General features: G+C 38.3%; 2 protein-coding genes and 1 long non-coding RNA gene across 3 annotated transcripts in view; 1 reads left to right on the forward strand and 2 right to left on the reverse strand.

Moving 5' to 3' along the window:
* Positions 1–24486, forward strand: part of LOC127449053 (zinc finger E-box-binding homeobox 2-like) — a 128976-nt gene that overhangs the window by 80513 nt on the left and 23977 nt on the right. The window contains exon 2 of the mRNA XM_051712155.1: positions 22657–22920. Within this exon, the coding sequence (XP_051568115.1) occupies positions 22657–22920 (264 nt within the window). The remainder of the gene's footprint in view (positions 1–22656; positions 22921–24486) is intronic.
* The window catches only part of LOC127449066 (uncharacterized), a 361616-nt gene that overhangs the window by 15308 nt on the left and 321822 nt on the right, over positions 1–24486 (reverse strand). The window lies entirely within an intron of this gene.
* Positions 15452–17825, reverse strand: LOC127449070 (uncharacterized). The gene is made up of 3 exons (XR_007898656.1): positions 16995–17825; positions 16538–16833; positions 15452–16456 (listed from the first exon to the last, which is right to left on the reverse strand). It is a non-coding gene; the product is annotated as an uncharacterized LOC127449070 (long non-coding RNA).

Below are 24486 nucleotides of genomic sequence, written 5' to 3' on the forward strand. Positions count from 1 at the left end.
TCTCGTGGTGAGAGCTGATTAACCGTTATCTCAGCACGGATTTGACGTGCAGCTCCACTGGTAGAGTCACAGAACGCTGCACAGGAAATGAAATTTCTCCTGCATCCCACCAGGACGAAATATAATCCTCTCAATATAACCAGATTAACAGTGTCGCTAATTGCCGACAGCTTTCTCTCTTTGTTAGCCTGTTTACCGTGCGTGCAGGTGTGTGTGACAGATTTACTGTATGTTCAACTTATTCAAAGGGAATAAAGTCACTTTGTGCAGCCCAACAAATCTTATTTATACTTACAGGTGCTGGTCATATAATTAGAATATCATCAAAAAGTTGATTTATTTCACTAATTCCATTCAAAAAGTGAAACTTGTATATTATATTCATTCATTACACACAGACTGATATATTTCAAATGTTTATTTCTTTTAATTTTGATGATTATAACTGACAACTAAGGAAAATCCCAAATTCAGTATCTCAGAAAATTAGAATATTGTGAAAAGGTTCAATATTGAAGACACCTGGTGCCACACTCTAATCAGCTAATTAACTCAAAACACCTGCAAAGGCCTTTAAATGGTCTCTCAGTCTAGTTCTGTACGCTACACAATCATGGGGAAGACTGCTGACTTGACAGTTGTCCAAAAGACGACCATTGACATGTTGCACAAGGAGGGCAAGACACAAAAGGTCATTGCAAAAGAGTCTGGCTGTTCACAGAGCTCTGTGTCCAAGCACATTAATAGAGAGGTGAAGGGAAGGAAAAGATGTGGTAGAAAAAAGTGTACAAGCAATAGGGATAACTGTACCCTGGAGAGGATTGTGAAACAAAACCCATTCAAAAATGTGGGGGAGAACCACTACGCACAGACGTATGCAAGACATGGGTTTCAGCTGTCGCATTCCTTGTGTCAAGCCACTCTTGAACAACAGACAGCGTCTGAAGCGTCTCGCCTGGGCTAAAGACAAAAAGGACTGGACTGCTGCTGAGTGGTCCAAAGTTATGTTCTCTGATGAAAGTAAATTTTGCATTTCCTTTGGAAATCAGGGTCCCAGAGTCTGGAGGAAGAGAGGAGAGGCACACAATCCACGTTGCTTGAGGTCCAGTGTAAAGTTTCCACAGTCAGTGATGGTTTGGGGTGCCATGTCATCTGCTGGTGTTGGTTCACTGTGTTTTCTGAGGTCCAAGGTCAACGCAGCCGTATACCAGGAAGTTTTAGAGCATTTCATGCTTCCTGCTGCTGACCAACTTTATGGAGATGCAGATTTCATTTTCCAACAGGACTTGGCACCTGCACACAGTGCCAAAGCAACCAGTATCTGGTTTAAGGACCATGGTATCCCTGTTCTTAATTGGCCAGCAAACTCGCCTGACCTTAACCCCATAGAAAATCTATGGGGTATTGTGAAGAGGAAGATGTGATATGCCAGACCCAACAATGCAGAAGAGCTGAAGGCCACTATCAGAGCAACCTGGGCTCTCATAACACCTGAGCAGTGCCACAGACTGATCGACTCCATGCCACACCGCATTGCTGCAGTAATTCAGGCAAAAGGAGCCCCAACTAAGTATTGAGTGCTGTACATGCTCATACTTTTCATGTTCATACTTTTCAGTTGGCCAAGATTTCTAAAAATCCTTTCTTTGTATTGGTCTTAAGTAATATTCTAATTTTCTGAGATACTGAATTTGGGATTTTCCTTAGTTGTCAGTTATAATCATCAAAATTAAAAGAAATAAACATTTGAAATATATCAGTCTGTGTGTAATGAATGAATATAATATACAAGTTTCACTTTTTGAATGGAATTAGTGAAATAAATCAACTTTTTGATGATATTCTAATTATATGACCAGCACCTGTATATCCAGTATTTGTTAAAGTGTATAATTAGCTGTTTTGATATTTGTAATTTTTTTAAGGTGGTTTGCTGGTCTTAACTGGCCCCCCAATCTGACCAAGCTGGTTTTCATCTGGTCTAACTGGTCTCCCAGCCTGGCCAAGCTGGTTTATCTGGTCTTCCAGCCTGTCAAAGCTGATGCAAACTAGTTTAGATGGTCTCCCAGCCTGGCCAAGCTGGTTTAAGATGGTTTAGCTAGTCTCTCACCCTTCACAAGCTTGTTGAGGGTGGTTTAGCTCGATTATGGTCTGAGCTGGTTTAGCAGGTCTCCCAGTCTGGCAAAGCTGGTTTGGCTGGTCATCTAGCCTGGTAAAGCTGATTGTGATGAGGAAGAGTGCGTGGCCGGGCCGTGATGGAGCACGGGCGGCGCTGATCAGCTGATCAGCGGGAGAGCGAGATCCTTGTCACACCCTCCTCCTTGTCACAATGATTTAAGCTAGTTTGGCTCGTTGTCTACCCTGCTGGAAAAAAAACCCAGCTTAAACCAGTTTTAAAGTGGTTTGCTGGTCTTAACTGGTCAACCAATTTAACCAAGCTGATTTTCGTTGGGTCTTACTGTTCCCCCATCCTGTCCAAGCTAGTTTAAGCTGGTTTATCTGGTCTTGGAACCTGTCAAAGCTGATGTAAGCTAGTTTATATAACCTCCCAGCCTGACCAAGCTGATTTAGGCTGGTTTAGCTGGTCTCTTACTCTTGACAAGCTGATTAAAGCTGGATTAGCTGGTTTCCCAAATTTTTCCAAGCTGGTTTTCATCTGGTCTAGCTGGTCTTCTAGGCTGACCAAGCTGGTTTAAACTGGTTTAGCTGGTCTCCCAGCCTGGAAAAGCTGGTTTAAGCTAGTGTTGCTGGTCGGCTAGCTGCATTCCCAGCCTAACCATTGAAAAGTGCCCAAAGCCCCTCTAAAAGCATCAAAACAAATTAGCCTTCCCAGCTTGGCCAGACTGGTTTAAGTTTTTTTTTTTTTTTTTTTTTTTCACAGCTGAGTTCTGAAAGGAGAGGTGTTTTGAATATTTGTAGTGTAGCAAATAATAAATAAATAAATAAATATTATCTTCAGGAGATATTTCAGAGCTCTAAACATCCATGAGGAGAAGGCGACACTGTGTTTTACTCGGTAGGGAGGTCGAAGGCTTTTTTCTCATTAGAAGCTGGTAAAACTCTTACTTTTGTGCATCTAATGGTCCTTTGGCACCTTGAGTTCTGTAAGAAGCCAATTTGTAGCTGTGACAGAGCTAGTGCTTGTGCGATGAATGCGAGGCTACCTAACTGCCTTAGTTCAAGCTGTAAAAGGCTGATTAGTTTCTTTCTCTCACGTCAAAGTTCCTGTCAACCAATCAGCTTTCATCCGCTCACACCTTACACACACACCAACACTGATAAGAACCACAGTAACAAACAGGCTCACACGCACATCAACAGAAAGAAACAAGGCTGCCACAAATTATAGCTTTCAGCCATGGTGGCAGAGGTCCTTTCTGGGTGTCCTCTAACCTCACTGTTTTATCCTGCTTTTCACCGGGTCCCCAGGTGGATGTTCCTCTGTCATTTAGCCGATTGATGGAGCTCTGGGTTATTATGGGCGTTAGAAGACTCTCTTTAATAAAGATGAGCTGGTCTGTGGCCTGTGATAGTGACAGCACTGTATCTACTGAAAATAGCAATACAGCTGAGAAAATTCCACCCAATTCTGTCCACTTCTTGTTATGAGAAACACTTTCCAGAATTTCCTTTTTTTATTTCATTTTATGAATGGAGTTCTGGAGTTGGGGAGTTGGGGACAAAAGACCTCCAGGGTGAGGGATGGAGGCAGAATTATCAGGTTGGTGATGGAAAGTGCCAGTTTGCCTGACTACCAAAAAGTCCAAATGCGTTTTTTCTTAGTTTCTCCACAATCTCCTCCTCTCCCCTCAGTGATGACAAAGTCTTGTGTCCTTCAGCGGGCAGAGGGGTGGGGTTATTAAAGCTTTCATTATTGTGTTGCTTATCTCTCTGCAAGGAGAAATGTGAAAATCCTCAAACAAAGAAAAGCATGTATAAGATAATTATGGTGCGGCCTAAGCACAGAAATATATAGATAAAAAATGGTCCTTGCACTTTCTTGAGGCAGGAGAAAGCGCGTTTATGGAGTTTGTTAGAGGTTTAGATCCCTGTTGGCTTAGTTTGGAGAAAACAGAAAGTTAGCATTGTGGATTTTAGCTGGACTTTGAAACTCAGCATCTTGCATTTTTCTATGAAAATCTTAGTATAGTCTTACTATAGAAGGTATCTTTTCATAAAAATAAGTGCTATTTGCCTGCAGAAATTAATACCATCTAATTACCATCTGCAGAAACAAGGCAGTTAACAGAATTTTGTTTAAGAGATTTGTACATTTTCTCTAAAACATGGCAGCAGGAAATCATAAAATGCTTGAGAAACGTGTTATATCTGTTCCATAATTGGGAGCTAAAACAATGCAGGCAGCGTGTGCAAATAAACAGTGCAACTGATTCGTAGTGAATTCCCCCCTGTGTGTGTTTCAGGGTTTCAGACCCGAGTGGAAGTTCTTTCCGGTACCAAATTTCCGCAAGTTTATACAGAGTAAATAATGGGGCTCATTTTATTCTAGTTTAATATGACGTCCAGTCTGAATGAAGATTTTAAAAGGGCCGTGGGGATTTCATTCAGACAGGAAGTGCATTGAGCAGCCAAGGAAAAGGAAACCTCTGACCCGGAGACCCATCAACTGTCTGGAAGAACACACGGATGGCTTGTAGGCTTAGGCACACTCCCTGCATTTGTGTGTATAAGTGCTGAGCACTGCTATAATCCAGGAGTCTATAATCACAATAACATGTTTAACGTGTAAACTAGCGGGAGATGGATTATAGCTGTCTGTGGGAACTGCGAAGAGGCGACAATTCAACTGTTCATCTTTTTCTCCCAACATCCTTCCTCGTAATGACCTGTCCTTTCTTTCTCTGTCTTTCCTTACCTCAGGCATCTACCCTCCATTTTTACATTGCATTTCCCAATTATGCTTGTACTCATTGTTAGTTTATTAGCAATGGCAGGGGCTCTGCAAATGTGTTTGCTGATATTCACTTGTTAATGACCAAATTCAAATCCTATTGAACGGATCCGCAACTGTGAGAGGCCGCTAATAATAGCCTCTCTGAGACAAAATATGAAGGAAATAGCATTAGAGGGGCATAACAATAGAACTCCATTGGTACTCTAATGGCACGGCCTTTCATATAGAAATTGTTTCCATTTTAAATTCTTTGAGCTGCCTGCACAAATCCCTGCGCTCAGCAGAGGCATTTCAGCGAGTCAGGAGCATGCATGTGGGAGCGTGTTCGTATGCGATCGCTCTGAAAGGTATTTCCACCTGGGGAAAGCCCTCCCCGCATATTTCCCACACATTTGGCTGTACGATGGCACGTTAGCATGTTTTTAACGAGGCAAGTACTGTTCATTATGGCAGAGGTAAGGGGGGGAGGAAAAGTGAGAAGAACAAATAAGTTGATGCATTTGTTCACTGTGTAATCTACACATCTATTATCCTGCTGAGCTAATTAGTATCTAGCCATACCTCGGGTACCTGTACTCACACAAAAAACAGCTCTCAGGCTCTGTGATCAAAGGAAAGCAACTCGGAGGGAGAACGGCTCTGAGAACTAAGCCAGACAGGTGGACAGGAGATCAAAACATCCTTTTTTAACTACTGAACTGTAGCATGTAACTCTCTGTGGGCCCATTTTTTCACCTTATAAGAACAGAGTACACTCAGTTATGTAAGGTGCATGCAAGGTTGATATTATCGCAATTGCCAAGTGCTCTGCTTGTAGAAAAATTAGCATTTTGATGCCAGTGTTTTATGTTTTTCTTACCTTTGCAAAAAGTACAATCGTAGTACATTGGTGAAGTATTAGATTGTAATAACATTGCACTTTAATATATAACTGTTGAAAGCAAAATAGCTTAATTGGTCAACATTTTATGTTGTGTTTTAGATCTGGTAGCTAGCTTCTTAGCTAGCTGAACATCCAAGGCTTACTTGTTCAAGCAGCTTCACGGAGTTGTGCTGGTAAGCAGTTGCTATGCTGGACCACCAGCTATACCAGCACAAAACTAGTGTTGACCAGCATAAACCAGCCTGGACCAGCTTGAAAATTCATGCTATGCTTAGCTGATCTTTTTAGCAAGTATACCATAGTATTGAATTATCAGCATATTCATATACCATGGCATTTTTATGGTACTCCAAGGTACCTCAAAGAATACCATGATATTGCCAATACCAAAGTAGTACCATGGCACTTTTTTGTTTCTTTTTTTTTTTTTGTGTGGCATGACTGTTTATACTTGGTTGTAGGAGAAAATTTCTCTGTTCATGAATTATATTTAAAACATTAATGATTCGATAGCAGTTATTTTGCAATATTTTGCATCTCTAAAACACAGATAGCACATATTTTGTGGTGTTACTGTCTCATAGAAGAACATTCAGTGAGCATCTTTGTCATGCTAACTGCTTCTGTTCCACGGTAAAGGTGCAGAGAGGCTTAAGAGAGTCGCGTTTAGCATAAGAAAGCTCGGCGGGGGTCCGACAGCGTGCCTCGGGGCTGTCTGTCTCAGGTTGTTATTTAGGTTAAGCTACGCGCGGGTTTGTGTGACAGAGTGTGGGGCGATCACAGCATCACACTCTAATTAAACACGCCGGTGCGTTTATGCACATTAATGCCATGCTGTCATGTGTCAAACGTTTACCAAGTCAAACTCGTTTTACCCACTGGGATTTTGCACTTACCTTTATATGTTGTTAACATGTCTGCAATACCTCCATTACTCTAAACCTACAGGTCTGATATCAAAAATGGCTAAGGCACAAGCTAATCGATGGACATCAGGCATTTGTGGTAGGCAAAGTGTGTGTGGTAAATATGTTTACTACAAACAGTGTTGGGGGGAGTTCACTAAGAAATCACTCACAGGCAGGTGAATTGAGTAACTCCTTCCATGGTCAATAGAAAATGTAAACAAACACCTGTCCAAACAAAGTTCTTATGGCATAGTCCATAAGAAGCCTACTAGTTGGGAACAAGTTGGCGACAGGTTGGGAACCCTAAATAAGCACCTGGTTAAATTGGATTGGAATAAGACGTTTTTGTGTTGAAGCACCGCACGCAAAGTGAATTAGTAAATTTGCCCCTGTGTTTTATACGTTCAGTATGAGTTGAGTTAAACTGGCTGGTTAAGTTAAAGAGCACTTGTGTTCCTTGTCAGTGTGTTAAGGGTTAATTGGGGTGTATAACTGTCAGGTGCGTGTGGGACATCGGTGGACCCATTGGGCTCTAGGGGGACCCTATTGTCACCAGGACCTCATTTGCTGATTGGAGAACGGAGGTAACAGGATGAAAAGAGGCTCCCCACAGTGAATACAACCCCCCACCCCCCATGACCACCCTGGCCAAGGCTTGGAAGACATCCAAGATGATGTTCTTACCCCCTGCTCCATGCATTTTTTCATAAATTTTCCATTCATCCAGACAGAAAGGCCTCCGTATTTTACAGCATCAGGTTGATAAATGCCATTTCCTTCTCTTTACCAAGTGGTAGAACATTTTATTGCTCAAATGATGCTGTTTAATACCTAAAAAGATTTAATGTTGCAATATTTCATTTAAGTATCAACTTTGTCTCAGTTGTTCCACCTAAAGTTTCTTAGAAGAAATAAAGATGGACACAAATGAGTTGCCATTGTTTACATACTGTTAGAATATGAGCTAAACAAAATGAATGTGGATAGATATCTCAGGTCATTTGGCCTTGGAGAAATATTTGAGATCATATTGATTGAACAATTTGGTGTCTTGGCAAATTTAAGCACAGTTTGAGACATTGTCGAAAATCTAGAGATGCAATGGAGTCTTTGTCTCAAAAGAAACATCTGAGAATCAGGAGACTTCAGCAAAAATCACTTTACAGTATCTGTGATTTTATTGTATCTTTTTTTTTTTTTTTTTTTTTTAGGAGGCACATTTATGGGCAAAGTCGTTCTTTGGAACAGAACCCTCATGCATTACCTATTTACTATTTCTCTCCATCAGTCTTAGGTTTTCTACATGTAAAAGCACCATGTTTAATGCCTGAAAACAATGTTGCATCCCTTTAATCTTGTTTTAATGTGTTTTGATTGGAGGAGCTCACTGGCAGACTGAAGTCATAGTGATCTTCAGGTGGGACTCTGACAGGTTTGCTTTCTAAAGGTTACTCTGCACTGGACTGTCGGTCAGGAATGCGGCTCAACCTTGAGTGGTTGAAAAAAACTGTTCTCAGCGTGTACTTATCGCTCAGGGTCTGCTGATAGTTTACACTGTAGAATAAGAAGAAAAATAGACATACTGTAGTTTGGTGTGAATACAGGGCAAAGCGATATATTTTGTTTGTTTTTTGCTTTTTTTTCTACTGTACATAGAGAGACTTGTTTAAAGACGATACAAAGTCAACACTGTACCTATTTACTGGTCTTATTGTGAATTCTTCATATTATTCTAATGAAAAAAGAATTGTAACAACTTGCCCCGCCTCTGAAATGACTTTCCTTTTTGTCTGAAGACACCAATCCCTTGTATTGTTCAACCACTTGTCATATAGATTCACTTTTCACCATCCAATCAATTCTCATCATACATTTTTTCCTTGGTGAATATCCTCTCTGAAATATCTCACAAAGAATAAAGGTTTTGAACACTGTTTCATGTTGACCTCATCAGAACACACCTTATTTCTATCCGCCATATTTTCATTCTTTATTCATAACAAAGCAAATCACAGTCAAATGATTCTGTTACAGAGTATAATTACATCTCAGATTGTGTTTAGCCATTATTACTGCAAACACACCGTATTCTGCTCTAAGAGAGCTGTATGTTTTTGTAGCGTTCTTATTAATCTCGCAGGATGTGAAATACATTTGCAAAAGAAGATCGCGGACATACTCTATATAGATGTATCAGTGTTTTAATCAGCCCTGGTAAAATTAATTTTGCAGTGACTGCTTACATTTAAATTTGCATATACAGGTGCATCTCAATAAATTAGAATGTCATGGAAAAGTTCATTTATTTCAGTAATTCAACTCAAATTGTGAAACTCGTGTATTAAATAAATTCAATGCACACAGACTGAAGTAGTTTAAGTCTTTGGTTCTTTTAATTGTGATGATTTTGGCTCACATTTAACAAAAACCCACCAATTCACTATCTCAAAAAATTAGAATATGGTGACATGCCAATCAGCTAATCAACTCAAAACACCTGCAAAGTTTTCCTGAGCCTTCAAAATGGTCTCTCAGTTTGGTTCACTAGGCTACACAATCATGGGGAAGACTGCTGATCTGACAGTTGTCCAGAAGACAATCATTGACACCCTTCACAAGGAGGGTAAGCCACAAACATTCATTGCCAACTGGCTGTTCACAGAGTGCTGTATCCAAGCATGTTAACAAAGTTGAGTGGAAGGAAAAAGTGTGGAAGAAAAAGATGTACAACCAACCGAGAGAACCACAGCCTTATGAGGATTGTCAAGCAAAATCGATTCAAGAATTTGGGTGAACTTCACAAGGAATGGACTGAGGCTGGGGTCAAGGCATCAAGAGCCACCACACACAGACGTGTCAAGGAATTTGGCTACAGTTGTCGTATTCCTCTTGTTAAGCCACTCCTGAACCACAGACAACGTCAGAGGCGTCTTACCTGGGCTAAGGAGAAGAAGAACTGGACTGTTGCCCAGTGGTCCAAAGTCCTCTTTTCAGATGAGAGCAAGTTTTGTATTTCATTTGGAAACCAAGGTCCTAGAGTCTGGAGGAAGGGTGGAGAAGCTCATAGCCCAAGTTGCTTGAAGTCCAGTGTTAAGTTTCCACAGTCTGTGATGATTTGGGGTGCAATGTCCTCTGTTGGTGTTGGTCCATTGTGTTTTTTGAAAACCAAAGTCACTGCACCCGTTTACCAAGAAATTTTGGAGCACTTCATGCTTCCTTCTGCTGACCAGCTTTTTAAAGATGCTGATTTCATTTTCCAGCAGGATTTGGCACCTGCCCACACTGCCAAAAGCACCAAAAGTTGGTTAAATGACCATGGTGTTGGTGTGCTTGACTGGCCAGCAAACTCACCAGACATGAACCCCATAGAGAATCTATGGGGTATTGTCAAGAGGAAAATGAGAAACAAGAGACCAAAAAATGCAGATGAGCTGAAGGCCACTGTCAAAGAAACCTGGGCTTCCATACCACCTCAGCAGTGCCACAAACTGATCACCTCCATGCCATGCCGAATTGAGGCAGGAATTAAAGCAATAGGAGCCCCTACCAAATATTGAGTACATATACAGTCAATGAACATACTTTCCAGAAGGCCAACAATTCACTAAAAATGTTTTTTTTATTGGTCTTATGATGTATTCTAATTTTTTGAGATAGTGAATTGGTGGGTTTTTGTTAAATGTGAGCCAAAATCATCACAATTAAAAGAACCAAAGACTTAAACTACTTCAGTCTGTGTGCACTGAATTTATTTAATACACAAGTTTCACAATTTGAGTTGAATTACTGAAATAAATGAACTTTTCCACGACATTCTAATTTATTGAGATGCACCTGTATTTAGTATGAGTTATTTATTTTTATGGATTCCTGTTTTATTAAAATAGGGCATATGGTCCTTTAGCTGCTAAACATTGCATCTTTCTGCTGTGAATTCTCTCTGCTTGGTGTGTTAATAAATGGCTTGTTTTCATGTGCAAACAGACTGTTAAAGAAATACAGTATAAACAGGGTCAGTGTTATGAATTTGTTGACCTTAGGCAGGGTCGTAGGTCAAGTCTAATTTTCACAACTCATGTTTTTTGTACACTGGATTATTTTTTTCCTCGAAAAACGCATCTGCAATGTTTTGTCGGTTAAAAAAAACCAAGTGCAAAACAATAAAACTCTATAAATATGTCCCAATTCAGTATATTGCAATGCATCACAATATCTTACAGGGTGATTTTCATGAAACAGTTACGAAAATGACCTGGTCATCTTTAACTCCAAATCAACATATACATTTATGTACATTTATGACCAACACACAAATATATATATATATATTGTTTTTGTTTTTTTGCATTGTGACATTAATTTCAGGGCTCTTAAGCACATTTTACTCCCACAATTCTCATCACCGCAACACGTCCGGACGTTTTACTTGTACTATTCCCCTTGTTTTGAATGAGGATTCTCATTACCACAACACAACCATGTTTTTTTGTAAAAAAAGGTACTGTTGTATAATGATCTTTTGAAATTAATATCTGCAAAAATTAAAGGCAGTACCTCTATGATATATGAATACTTTAAAATCGAAGCTTTATTATCTTTAACATTTTTAATTATCTTTTTTTTTCAAAATTGCTTTAATGAGAATATCATAATGACCATCTTTTTTGCATTGCAGTAATGATAATTGGGGGTTAAAATGTGTGCAACTGTCATGAAAATGTCACCGTGTAAAAAATCTTAATGGCCTTAAAATAGGCTTCATTTACTGTATGCAACATAACATTTCTTATTTGTTCATTTTGATTTTGAAGTAAAATAGGACCAGGACATTTTCTTGACTGTTTTTGTGAAAATCACCATAGTAGAAGTGCGATTAAAAGAGCTTGAAAAAGTTAGCAACACTTTTAAGACAACATTGTTACCATAAGTGAGATAAATCTGATGGAAATTACTTTTGGGGTCCTCATGATTCATAAAATACATTTTTTTTTTTTTTTAGGGTTAGGGTTATCCAGCGCAGATCAAATGCCTCGCTCTTATTAAACAGTTTGTTTGGCTGATAACACTGAACTGTGACAGCCGCACCCTACACAACCCAACAACACAACATACTGCACCCCTCAGAACAAACTGCGCCTGTCAGCGCATTCCACTACCTGACCGTGTGTGTGTGTGTGTAAGAGAAACAGAGATACAGAAAGTGAGAGAGCAAGGGGGCAGGGCAGTAGGTGTCCACCGCTCAAGTGTCTTTGTGTCTGTGTGTAAAAGAGCGTTTGGGTGGGGAGGCGAGGGAGGCGTTTACCCCGGGAAGAGACCTATAGTATTCCTCAGAGAGAGAGAGAGAGAGAGAGAGGCGGAGAGAAATCGCCTGCATTAATAGATCTATTACACAGCTCTCTGGAATACTTGATTGGTCAATGGCAGCATTCTGCGTTCACATGTTTATGGATAATGAGCTCTGAACTGTGTAACTGGCCATTGTCCAAAGCAATTGATTTCCTACATTGTTGTGCACTCCTTTAAATATAATACAAATATAAAATAAATACATAAATAAATAAATATAAAAATAAATACATAAAAAAAAATGTTTTAAAAATGTAATAATTTTAATTTATTTATAAATTGAATATTAGTATATGTACATAATATTACATGTCCATATACTGTAAGTAGCTGTTTTACTTCGCTCCGGGGTCCTGATCACCCTGTCAGGGTTGATTTAAGCAATAAGGTGCAAGAGGTCTTGCAGTATTTTGAAATACTATTTTTTTGCTCTAGTGTCTGTTCACTAGTGCAACAGTCTGTTTAAGGTTAAAACATACAGCTAATTATTTCCATAGATGAATGTTTTTTTAACAATATCTTATAAACCTTTAAAGACTCAGGGGATGTTAATCGATGATGTTCCTATTGAAACATCAGTCCACCATTTATCAACTTAATTTTTGAAAAAATAAATAAATATATATATATATATATATATATATATATATATATATATATATATATATATATATATATATTAATTGTGTAATTCCTGATGAAGAACTACACTACCCATGATGCTGAAGAGAACAATCCACCAATCAGACAAAGTGCGCCAAAAGAGCTCTGCAGCTCCACCCACTCCCATGATGCACTGTGAATGACGCAATCGAGTCATACTCCCTACACTCTCAAACTGCTGATATATTTTTGATTATCTGAATAGTTTTCAATAAAATCTAAATATATTGTTTTTATACATATTATCAACAACTTTAAATCAATAGTTTTTAAAATCAATATTTTTTTATTTTTATTTGATTACATCATTTAGTAGTTCATGGGATTGTTGTTTTATTAAATATGTTAAGTACACAGTCTTGTACTTTTGTCTTTCTGTCTGATTTTCAAAAATTTTTGCTTCAAATTAGAGTTTGTAATGTTGTTATTCACCTGGGAGCTGGTTGGTTTGGTTCTTGGCACACAACTCTTTAATAAAGGATTTGATGAAATCCCAATGGACAAAATGAATGGGAAAAACATTTCCAGAACCAATACAGCTGAAACAGTGGTCTGTTACATTCAGACATACACCTGTTTGACTAACACACCAGGGAAACACCTTTATCATATCAGAAGAAATGATATCATAAACCTGAAAAACAGAAAGTAATGGATCATCTACTAGTTTGCATGCTTTTGTGTGACTATAGTTTCACTTGCTCTATCAGTCCACAAGTGCTTTACAGGTAAACATTAGTGAAAGATTTCTGTGTGTGTGTGTGTGTGTGTGTGTGTGTGTGTGTGTGTGTGTGTGTGTGTGTGGACTTAATTTAATGTGGTGTTTTAACAGAGTTCAGCTGCAGTCAAATACACAAAAAAGTGATCACAGCTTACGACTTTTTGGAGTTGCATAAATATTTGATGAGCAACCTTGTTCAAAAGAGTCGAGGAGAATTTTCACGGCCCCACATCCTGTTCATTCAACGACCACAGCCGCACATAATGTCTCCATCTGAAGATGTTTAGGTGGAAAGACAGCAATAGCCTCGAGAGCAGGTGGCTTTCTGTTCGACCTTTTATGTTTATACACGTTTATAGAAAATATAAAGCGGGAGAGAAAAGTGAAGCGTGTGAAACGTTTGCCTCATTCACCGCCAAAACGACCGTCACATAAAAGGCCCTTTCAGATGAGAGAAAATAAGAAATTGTGTGTCTTTGTGCGCGAGTCGTGGCGGTGTGCCGGGACTGGGGCAGAAGCGTTTTATCCAGCTAAGGGTTTTGTGTGTATTTGGTTAGTTACGGCAATTACGGTCACTAACTGACAGCCAAACGCATGCGGGAGAGCTCAGGGGCTGCCTCGCCGTGCAACACTCACTGTCGAACATCTGCTGAGAGATTTGCATATTAATTAACCCATATTAACTCTAATTATTCTGGGAAATTATCAAATAAATGACATTTTCTAATTTTAACCTTTCCTTTGCTTGATGGATGTGAGAGCCGGAGATACCCCTGTTGTCCCGCTTACCTGCACAGATGCATCCCGTCATCGCTCAAACATCTCTCCTATCTTCCAAAAACGAAGTTTAAATGCTGGCCCGGTCAGATCAGTAGCTCAGATTTTTATGTGCCCCTCCACAAATATGATAATTAGCTATTTCAACCACATGCAGTAGCTACTGTATTTTCATGTTGCAGAAAAAAAAATTCATTATACTTTACTTTGTCTGTATAAAAAAGCTTTCCAGGTATAGTTTAACCCTCGGAGAACCAAGCATAGACATTGATGTATTTTCTTTAGGAAACCTTCTGATTGTGCCATTGATTGCTCTCCCTTCATCGTTCCAAACTTGTTTAACTAACGTTCTTCCATGGAACTCAAAAGTAGAAGTTAGAACTGAACTGAAAAGAAATGGAATGAAATGCACTTTATTGTCCCCAAAGGGAAATTTGTCTTGAACTCATATTATAAAAAATGCTATACAAGGCATTTTAGAACAATAAAAATAATAAAGTAAAAAATATACTTACATATTATATTAATATTGAAATATGTGTTGTAATTTTAGTATATATACGGTCAAAAGTTTTGAAACACTCATTCTTTATTATAATTTTTTTTTTTTTTTTTTTTTTTCACATTTGGAATAATAGTAAAGTCATCAAAACTATGGAATAACATAAATGGAACTCTGGGAATTATGTTGTGACTAAACAAAATCCAAAATAAATCAAAACTGTGTTATATTTTAGCATCTTCAAAGTAGTCACCCTTTGCCTAGAATTTGCAGACATGTACTCTTGACATTTTCTCAACCAACATCTTGAGGTATCACCCTGGGATGATTTTTAAACAGTATTTCCCATCTATGTTGGGCACTTACTGGCTGCTTTTCTTTATTATTTGGTCCTAGTCATCAATTTCAAAAAGGTTTTTTTTTTATTTATTTTTTTTATTACATTTTAGTTTTATAATGAAATAAATTAATATGGTGGCACAATTATAGTTTTGTCTATAAAATGAATTTCAAACATTTAAGCATACGCCTTCAGATCAAAAGATTTTTAAGATCATGAGAAACATTTTTGTTTCAAAACTTTTGACCGGTTGTGTGTGTGTGTGTGTATATATATATATATATATATATATATATACATACACACACACACACACACACACACACACACACACACACACACATACACACTGGTGGCCAGAAGTTAGGAATAATTTACAGATTTTGCTCTTATGGAAAGAAATTGGTACTTTTATTCACCAAATTGGCATTCAGTTGATCACAATGTATAGTCAGGACATTAATAACGTGAAAAATTACTTTTACAATTTGAAAAAAATGTTCAGAACTTCTTAAACTACTTCAAAGAGTTCTCATCAAAAAATCCTCCACGTGCAGCAATGACAGCTTTGCAGATCCTTGGCATTCTAGCTGTCAGTTTGTCCAGATACTCAGGTGACTTTTCACCCCACACTTCCTGTAGCACTTGCCATAGATGTGGCTGTCTTGTTGGGCACTTCTCACGCACTTTACAGTCTAGCTGATCCCACAAAAGCTCAATGGGGTTAAGATCCAGAACACTCTTTTCCAATTATCTGTTGTCCAATGTCTGTGTTTCTTTGCGCACTCTAACCTTTTGTTTTTGTTTTTCTGTTTCAAAATTGGCTTTTTCTTTGCAATTCTTCCCATAAGGCATGCACTGAGTCTTCTCTTTACTGTTGTACATGAAACTGGTGTTGAGCGGGTAGATTTCAATGAAGCTGTCAGCTGAGGATATGTGAGGTGTCTAATTCTCAAACTAGAGACTCTGATGTACTTATCCTCTTGTTTAGTTGTACAACTGGGCCTTCCACATTTCTTTCTGTCCTTGTTAGAGCCAGTTGTCCTTTGTCTTTGAAGACTGTAGTGTACACCTTTGTATGAAATCTTCAGTTTTTTTTGGCAATTTCAAGCATTGTATAGCCTTCTTTCCTCAAAACAATGATTGACTGACAAGTTTCTAGAGAAAGCTGTTTCTTTTTTGCCATTTTTGACCTATTATTGACCTTAAGACATGCCAGTCTATTGCATACTGTGGCAACTCAAAAACAAACACGAAGATAATGTTAAGCTTCATTTAACAAACCAAATAGCTTTCAGCAGTGTTTGATATAATGGCAAGTGACTTTTTAGTACCAAATTAGCAATTTAGCATGATTACTCAAGGATAAGGTGTTGGATTGATGGCTGCTGGAAATGGGGCCTGTACACAAGAGAACATAATCAACATAAGATGTAGTGACAGTGCAGAAATCGTTTGATTGGGCAAGTTCTGTCAACAGACCTGAAACTCTCTTACGTTGGTTTTCTTGCGTCGCTGGTCGCAAGAGATATCCTTTGTGTGTGTGTTGTGGCTTTTTCTTGGCTCATGGAACGAGAGAGGGGGGAGGCAGGCAACCCGAAGCAGACTCAGATGGTGAAAGTGGGCCGGTCCAGACCGGGTCGGGCGGAACAGCTCAACCTTCAGGTTTTCTCTTCTTAGCCTGTTGCTGAGGCCTCCACAGAATAAATGGGATTCAATTAGAGTGTGGCTACTGTGGTGTCCGTACGGCAGAAATTATTGAACATATCCAGCCCTTCCTGAAACACACAGACACACACACACATAAAACACACATGCTTACCCCATCCCAGACATACACACTCACACACTAGATTTGGTTTGCACATCAGTGAGTTTCTCCATTCATTGGCCACTCAAAGCAGCTTCACTATTTCACTCATCTTTTGTTTGCTCTCACCTGCTGTCCTTCTGTGCTTTCTTCTTCCCAACACCACCCCCTTTGTCATTTCTCTCTCTCTTTCTTTCTTGAAGTGTTCACAACTCCCCCAGAACCCCCATATCAGACACTGAAAAATATATTCACATAGAACTGATGAAGTTGATTACAACCAAAACAAACTTTGCTTCTATACTCACCTTAAAGAGAAAAATCTAGTCAATGTTGAGATAAATTTGTTTTTTTAATTAATTAAATATGCTTCTACATCTCATAAGTGTATCTTGAGAATAAGACTCCAGTATTTTCTCAAGTGTCTCCTTTTGAGTTTCAGAAGAAATCTCAACAATGTCTGCCAGTGTCAGTATGCATTTCTCATAAAGTTTTTCCTTGATCAAACGATCTGTGCCATACTATCCATGTTCATTTTTAAAGCACTATATGTTTACTGTACCTCCAACATTTAGTAATTTGTGTCTATTTTTATTTCTCTCAAGAGATTTTGCGAGAAACATCTGAGACAAGATTGATACAAAATTGAGATCTCATTTCTTGTACCATGAAAAAGCAACCTCTGAGCAATACAGTTTCAAATTCAGTCAAAACAACAAATTAAAAACCAAAGTTAAACAAAGCTTGCAAATTCCCTTGATTGCAATTGTAACGAGTGGCTGCTGCTGGCAATGACAATGATGAAGACGATGAAGTGACGAACCCAAGTGCAGTTTATTTCCAAATTTGAAAACCAGTAACCCTAACTATTGACATGACATGACATGACTATGAACTACATTACATTAACAATAACTGACACTAGACAATGGCAAACATGAGGGCGTGGGTAACAGGTAAACAAGACAACCAATCACAAGAATAAACTATAAACAATATAACAAGACTAAATGAACTTTAACCAATGAAAAGACTAATAACAAAGTAATCAAACAATGAACCAATGAAAACAAGACACATGAACAGGGGAAACACATGACAAGATCACATGAGGGAACATGAAATTACATGACATGACAGGAACAGGAACTAAACTTGAAAATAAAAGACATGAAAACAAGAACAAAACACATAAACATGACAGCAATAAATGTTTACAATATTTATTATTGTATTATGTTGCATTTACTGTATTGCTATTGTTCTGTTTTGTGGTATCTATGTCTCTGCTGCTGTAATGCCTCAATTTCCCTCCGGGGATAAAGTAGCATCGTATCGTATAAATATGAGTTATTTAGAAATTTGATATAAATGAATAGTTTACCTATAAATTAAAATTCTGCCATAATTTATTCACCCTCATGTCATTTCCAAAACTGTATGACTTTATTTCTTCTATGAAACTAGAGCTGTTTGGTTATAGAAAATCTGGAATTGGCTCTGATTCCTGATTCCTGTTTTTTTTTTTTTTTTTTTTTTTTTTTCAGAATCAGTGGAATTGATTTCAAGAGTACATTTTTCTCAATTCTTAAGAAATAAAACAGAAGACAAAGTGATATCTTACAATAAGCAGTGCAGAATAAAGCATACACATTCTACTTTCGGTTTCCAGTGCTTTGGAATCAAAGAATCTATTCTTTTTGGAATTGACTCCCAGCCTTCGTGGAACACAAACAGAGATGTTAGACAGAATGTTCACGCTGCTCTTTTCCTTACAATGAAAGTTCTGGAATAAAGAAAGTCATACAGGTTTGAAACAGCATGAGGGTTCACAGATCACAGAAGCTGTTTCCCTTGTGAAAGGAGACAGACAGATTATCGCTGACTTTTACCATAAAATTCTAAACTGAAGTGATAAGAAAAATATGAACATTTCAATTCATTGTTAAAGCTCTCTTTCTCTCTCTCTCTCTCTCTCTCACACACACACACTCACTGTTCCCCATCGGCCATTTAGGTGATCTGCGTAAGGCAGTATGCGGAAGGTCAGTTATTTTGCAACATGTTTCACGTCCTTTCCCATTAGCCCTCCTGACACAACCGCAGTGTGTACTTACACTGTCACACACACACACACACACACACACACACACATAAAACACACATGCTTACCCCATCCCAGACATACACACTCACACAATTTTGAGACCGTATTGTGTAGTTGGCATTTACACCACAGCTGTGAACAGTGACTTGATTAAGGCAGGAAGTTGAACAATTTAATTCTAGAGAGCATTTTATTGGATTCATATTAGGGTATGATGGGTTCCTTCAGATTTATTGGTAGAGCATGGCGCTTGCAGCAACAGGGTCATCGGTTCAATTCCCAGGGAACAAACAAACTGATATTTTTTTTATTTTTTTAATTTATTTATTTATTTAATTTTTTTTACCTTGAATGCACTGCAAGTCGCTTTGGATAAAAGCATCTGTCAAAAGCATAAATGTAAATGTGAATGGATGTGCCCCTGAGTCCAAGATAATGCTGTCAACATGTATGTTTGCTAAAACTTTATTTTATCAGTACACTAGTATAGACAGACTCAAAGCTAACATTAGCAAACATGCCACAAAATTCTATATTTGCTTCCAATGCATCTAATTAAACTTCAGTGATGATAATTTGACACTAATGTAGTGATAGCTTGCATCACATTGGCTAAAGGAACCTTTGGTACTGAAGGAAAATTGCTAGTTTTTTGTTTGTTTCTCTCATCTGAAAAGAAGAAAAGGTTCTGCAGAGTTTTTAACCAAATTTCTTTTTTTTTTTTTTTTTTTGAAGGAGAGTTTCTTTCGTTTATAGTCTTCTAAATCTGTGTTGCGCATTGATAAAGCAGCCATCGTAATCAATACCTTATATCCCGACCCTGCGAATAGCAGAGGTGGAAATGACAGGAAATGACAGGCCTGTCGCAGGTTGTCTTAGGTTAAACCCAGCATTAACTGTGACTGGGGCAATTAGTAATGTCATTTTAATTAACTGTGGCATTGGAGTGAGAGATGTTCCTTTTTATTTGTTTGAAATCAAAAGCAGAGGAGCAGGTAGCATCGCCGTGAGAATGGCAGCCGTAATCGCCTTTGTTCCCTTTGACACTCACAAGAAGACACAGACGAATAGAAAGTGTCATCAGAGGAAAACTTTGCAGGCAAGTAAACATTATCGTTTCTTTGTGTCTGCGCACACAAAACACAAAAGAATGATTAGAGATGAGGTGAGGAATCACGGTAATGGCTCTGGTGACATTAGCAGGTTGGAATTATTGTGTTGAAGAGCACAATACCGTCGTGTGATAGGCTGTCTGTCAGCCAAACAATGTGCTCACTGCCGACTTTTACTTTAGATGAAGTTCTGCCCAACCCGTCATTATTTATCGGCCTTTTCAAATCTTTCAACAGCGAGTACAAAGTTGATGGATTTTGTTTTTTCAACTTCTCAACATGTCACATAGAAGAAGCTCTCTCTCTCTCTCTCTCTCTCTCTCTCTCTCTCTCTCTCTCTCTTTCTCTCCCTCTTCTTCTCAGTCTGTCTTTCTCTTTTTCTGAGTTCCTCTCCCCTTTTCCAATGAAATGGCACTGGTTGCTCGGAACAGCCCCCTTTTGTGCTCTGACTTGAGGGAAAAATGATGGCATAACTGATTATTTTATTTCTAAACCTGCCCACAAATAAACATGCCGCATTTAAATCTTTGTTTACTAGTTTGAGAATATATTTTAACATCTAAAATTATTTTATTCAGTGTCTTTATGCCATTTCTAACTTTGAAGTAATGGTCAGGAGTATATATGTAAATATATAACGAAAGCATAAATATATAAATATCAGCTTCCATGTGTGATATTTGTAAATAAAATTATTTATTCCAGATGGACATGGAAAATAAAGTGGCTAAAGAAATCGACAAAGTAAGAACCAAATTGCGTTGATTCGGGCACTTCATGTGAAATTAACTTTTACATTAAAGGAATATTCCGGGTTCAATACAAGTTAAGCTCAATCGACAGCATTTGTGGCATAATGTTGATTACCACAAAATTTAATTTCAACTCGTCCCTGCTTTTCTTTAAAAAAGCAAAAAATTAGGTTACAGTAAGGCACTTACAGTGGAAGTCAATGGGGCCAATCCTTAAATGTTAAAATACTCAATATTTCAAAAGAATAGCCACAAGACATAAACAATATGTGTGTTAACATAATTTACGTATTATAAAATCACTTACTAACCTTTTCTGTGTAAAGTTACATCCAATTTACTGCTCCATTGCCATGATTACATAACACCAAAAACCCTAAACCCTAAAATGATGATTTTAAACAACTTTGCAGCTCAAATAATACACACATTTTTACACAAAAATGCTCAAAAAGAGCTTTTATAAAATTATATGCTTTACATTTCTGCCTTTAAACCTTCCAATTATTGCACCCATTCACTTCCATTGTAAGTATTTTATTTTCAGGGGCATTTGTTTTTGTTTTTTTTACTTTTCGTCCTAAAAGTAAAACATATGTCCCTGAAAATTACATTTTGGTTTCGATTCATGTAAAACTAACTTTGTCTCATTCGTTTATATCAAATAGATTATTTTAATGAATACATTAAAACAAATTCTTAAGATTGAGAATCTATTATCTCTCACTCTTAAAGTTAAATCAACATAAACTTTGCGATTATATTTACAACTAGGACTATAAAACAATACTTCAAATTCATCACATTTTGACTTACAGGGGCACTTTTTGTGGCATTTTTGCACAGAGAGCCCCTTCATTTCCGACCCTGCAGTGTAGATAGCTTCATTGATTATAATGGGAGCGATCTCGTATAATCAAGTTTTGTTTAGCATCAGTCTAACCACACTGATTTGATGTTTAGAAAACTTGCAAGGGCATCCTGCCCCATGACCTTTGGTATTGGTACTTGTTTCTGTTCAAGATCAACAGCTTTAAGGGGCCAATGCCCACATTTTCTGAACCAGAACACCTTTTTTTTAAGTGAAAACTCATAGAACATGGCCAGATTGGGCACCAGCACCTTGTCATTGATAAAGGGTATCACACACACACACAAACTCTTGCAGTGTGTCCAGAAATAGTCAGGCCAGATGCTGGGAGTGTGAGGGTATATCTGGAACACACATAATGATTTAATGTCTCACTTATTATTTTGGCTTTTCCATTCTTATTTTGATTCCTCCCTCCCATTTCTCTGTCCCTATTTCTCTCATAGAGAGCATTACACAGTCTGAACTCGCCTAAACCCTTTTGGTAACACCTCTTGAAAAGGTTTTGTTTCCACTGTCAACTGGTATTCAGCCCAGGTCAAATACACATGCAAACACACACACACACACACACACACCATTTTATTTTAATTTGCACCTGTTGTGCAGTTGTTCGGAAGGCAAGTGCAGACCAGTGGATTAACCAAAGATCGTGTTAGGAACACAGATGCCTAGTGTAATCTTTTTGTCCACAGGGGAATGTTAAGATAGACTGCGAAGTGTACATGTGTGTGTGTGTGTGTGTGTGTGTGTGTGTGTGTGTGTGTGTGTGTGTGTGTGTGTGTGTAAGAGAGACAGAAAGAGAGAAGGTCAGCATATTCTCTCTGATTAGAACTAAACACAGTAAAGTAAACCTCTTTTTTGTGTTCTAGACAGACAGACAGATAGATGCTTGTGTGTACTGATGTATATAATATTAATCTTTTATGTGTATTTGTGTGTTTGGCAGTGTTGGACTATGAGAACATTGTTGAAACCGGTTCAGAGACAGAAGAGGAAGACAGACTTATGGTGTCGGAAGAGGACGGCCTGCTCAGTGGGGCAGGGAGTCCCATCAGCCTCATCAGTCATGGTTCAGTGGCCTCACCCTCCCTGACCCTGGGTCACACGCTGCTGAGAAAGACTGTGGATGAGGAAGATGATATGAAGGACAGTGGAATTGAGAATGTTTGGCATGAGAATGACTTGCTGCGCACGTCAGTTGATGGTACTGGTGAGTTTTACCCAATTGATTTATATAAGACACTCCCATCCCATTTAAGACACATCCCCTTTGATCTTATACATGCCAACTCCTCACAGAAACACCCCTCTCCATTCAGACATGCCCCTCAGCTCAAAAACATGCCCCTCTCCTCACATGCTGCATTTTATTCAACTTCGTTCTTGGGAAAATGCAATAAAACTAGGAAATTCATGCCGAAATGTAAAGTTTTAATCTTAAATCTTAAATTGGCGACTTTCATTGAAAAACAAATGCCCCTCAGGCACACCCATCATAAACTAAACACACCCATCTCCTCTCAGACATGCCCCTTCTCTTTCAGACAAGCCCCTATCCTCTAAAACATGCCCATCAGCCCAAAAACATGCCCCTCCCCTCACATTCTAAATAGTATTCATCCCATTTGGGAAAATGTGCTAAAACTCAAAATTTCTGCAGATATCTAAAACTCAAATCGCCAACTCTCACCAATTGAAAATGAATGCCCTTTCAGGCATGCCCATTATAATGCAGACATGCCCTTCTCCTCTTAGACACATGCTTCCCCTCTCAGACACACTTCTAATTTACCAGATACTTCCCGCCCCTTTATATTAGAATATTGAATATTGTGTTTAGTGTCACTTCAGATGAAACATTCTCTCAACCTTCAGTGCAACTAAAGCAGAATCTTCCTCTTTAATTAGCACATAAGAGCAGTTTCTTCCTCTAATCTATAATCAGCTGCGGCGACTGAAGTGAATTCAGTGCGGTTTACAGAGCATCATTGTAATTGCTGCAATAGCAAAGTGTCGCTTGTTCATTTAAACTCACACTCCCAGTTTCTCCTCCTGCAAGCATCATTGGTGTGCAAGGCACAGTCACAGGCACAGAGAGATAAATACTCTTAATGAGGAAGAGAGGTAATCATTAAGGGAGGCCAGGCTGCTGCTCAAGTCATTAAGAATCTTAAATGAAATTTTTATTTTTATGATAGCCATTTACATGTGTAATAAGAGTCAATGATTCTTGGAAGCGTATGACAGAAACATAGGAGTGTGAGAGCCATGGAAGACAGACCATCTAAATGAGCACTTCTTCCCTATTCATTTCTGCTAATGAACTAGATGTGCACGGAGCTGAGAGAAAGAGAGGGCGTTCAGGAGTCTAAAAATTGAATATGTCCCCCCCAAAAAACCTGTACATTGAGTACAAGGAGCTGGGCTTGTGACATTAGGAATATTATGAAGTCTGAAATTCCTCTAGGAGAACGGCCACTGCATTATTTACAACCCGAGATTCCCAGCGATCATTGGTGTTTCTAGACCAGGAGTTTCTCAAACTTTGTTAAGGCAAAAATATTTTCATGACCTCAAATATAAAACGTTCGACTCAGTCTCCAAAGTCTCTCAATTAACAAGAGTTAGTGCACAATGTAATTTTCTTAATCAGTATTTTTGTCTTTATTTCCAGTATTATCTCAAATAAATTTACTTCAGAAGCAAAATTATAAGATATTAAGACCGGTTTTCTAAGAATATATCTTGAATGAATTTTTCTAAATTCATTAATTTT

Source organism: Myxocyprinus asiaticus, chromosome 12 (assembly GCF_019703515.2).
Source record: "Myxocyprinus asiaticus isolate MX2 ecotype Aquarium Trade chromosome 12, UBuf_Myxa_2, whole genome shotgun sequence".
Classification (NCBI taxonomy): Eukaryota; Metazoa; Chordata; class Actinopteri; order Cypriniformes; family Catostomidae; genus Myxocyprinus; species Myxocyprinus asiaticus.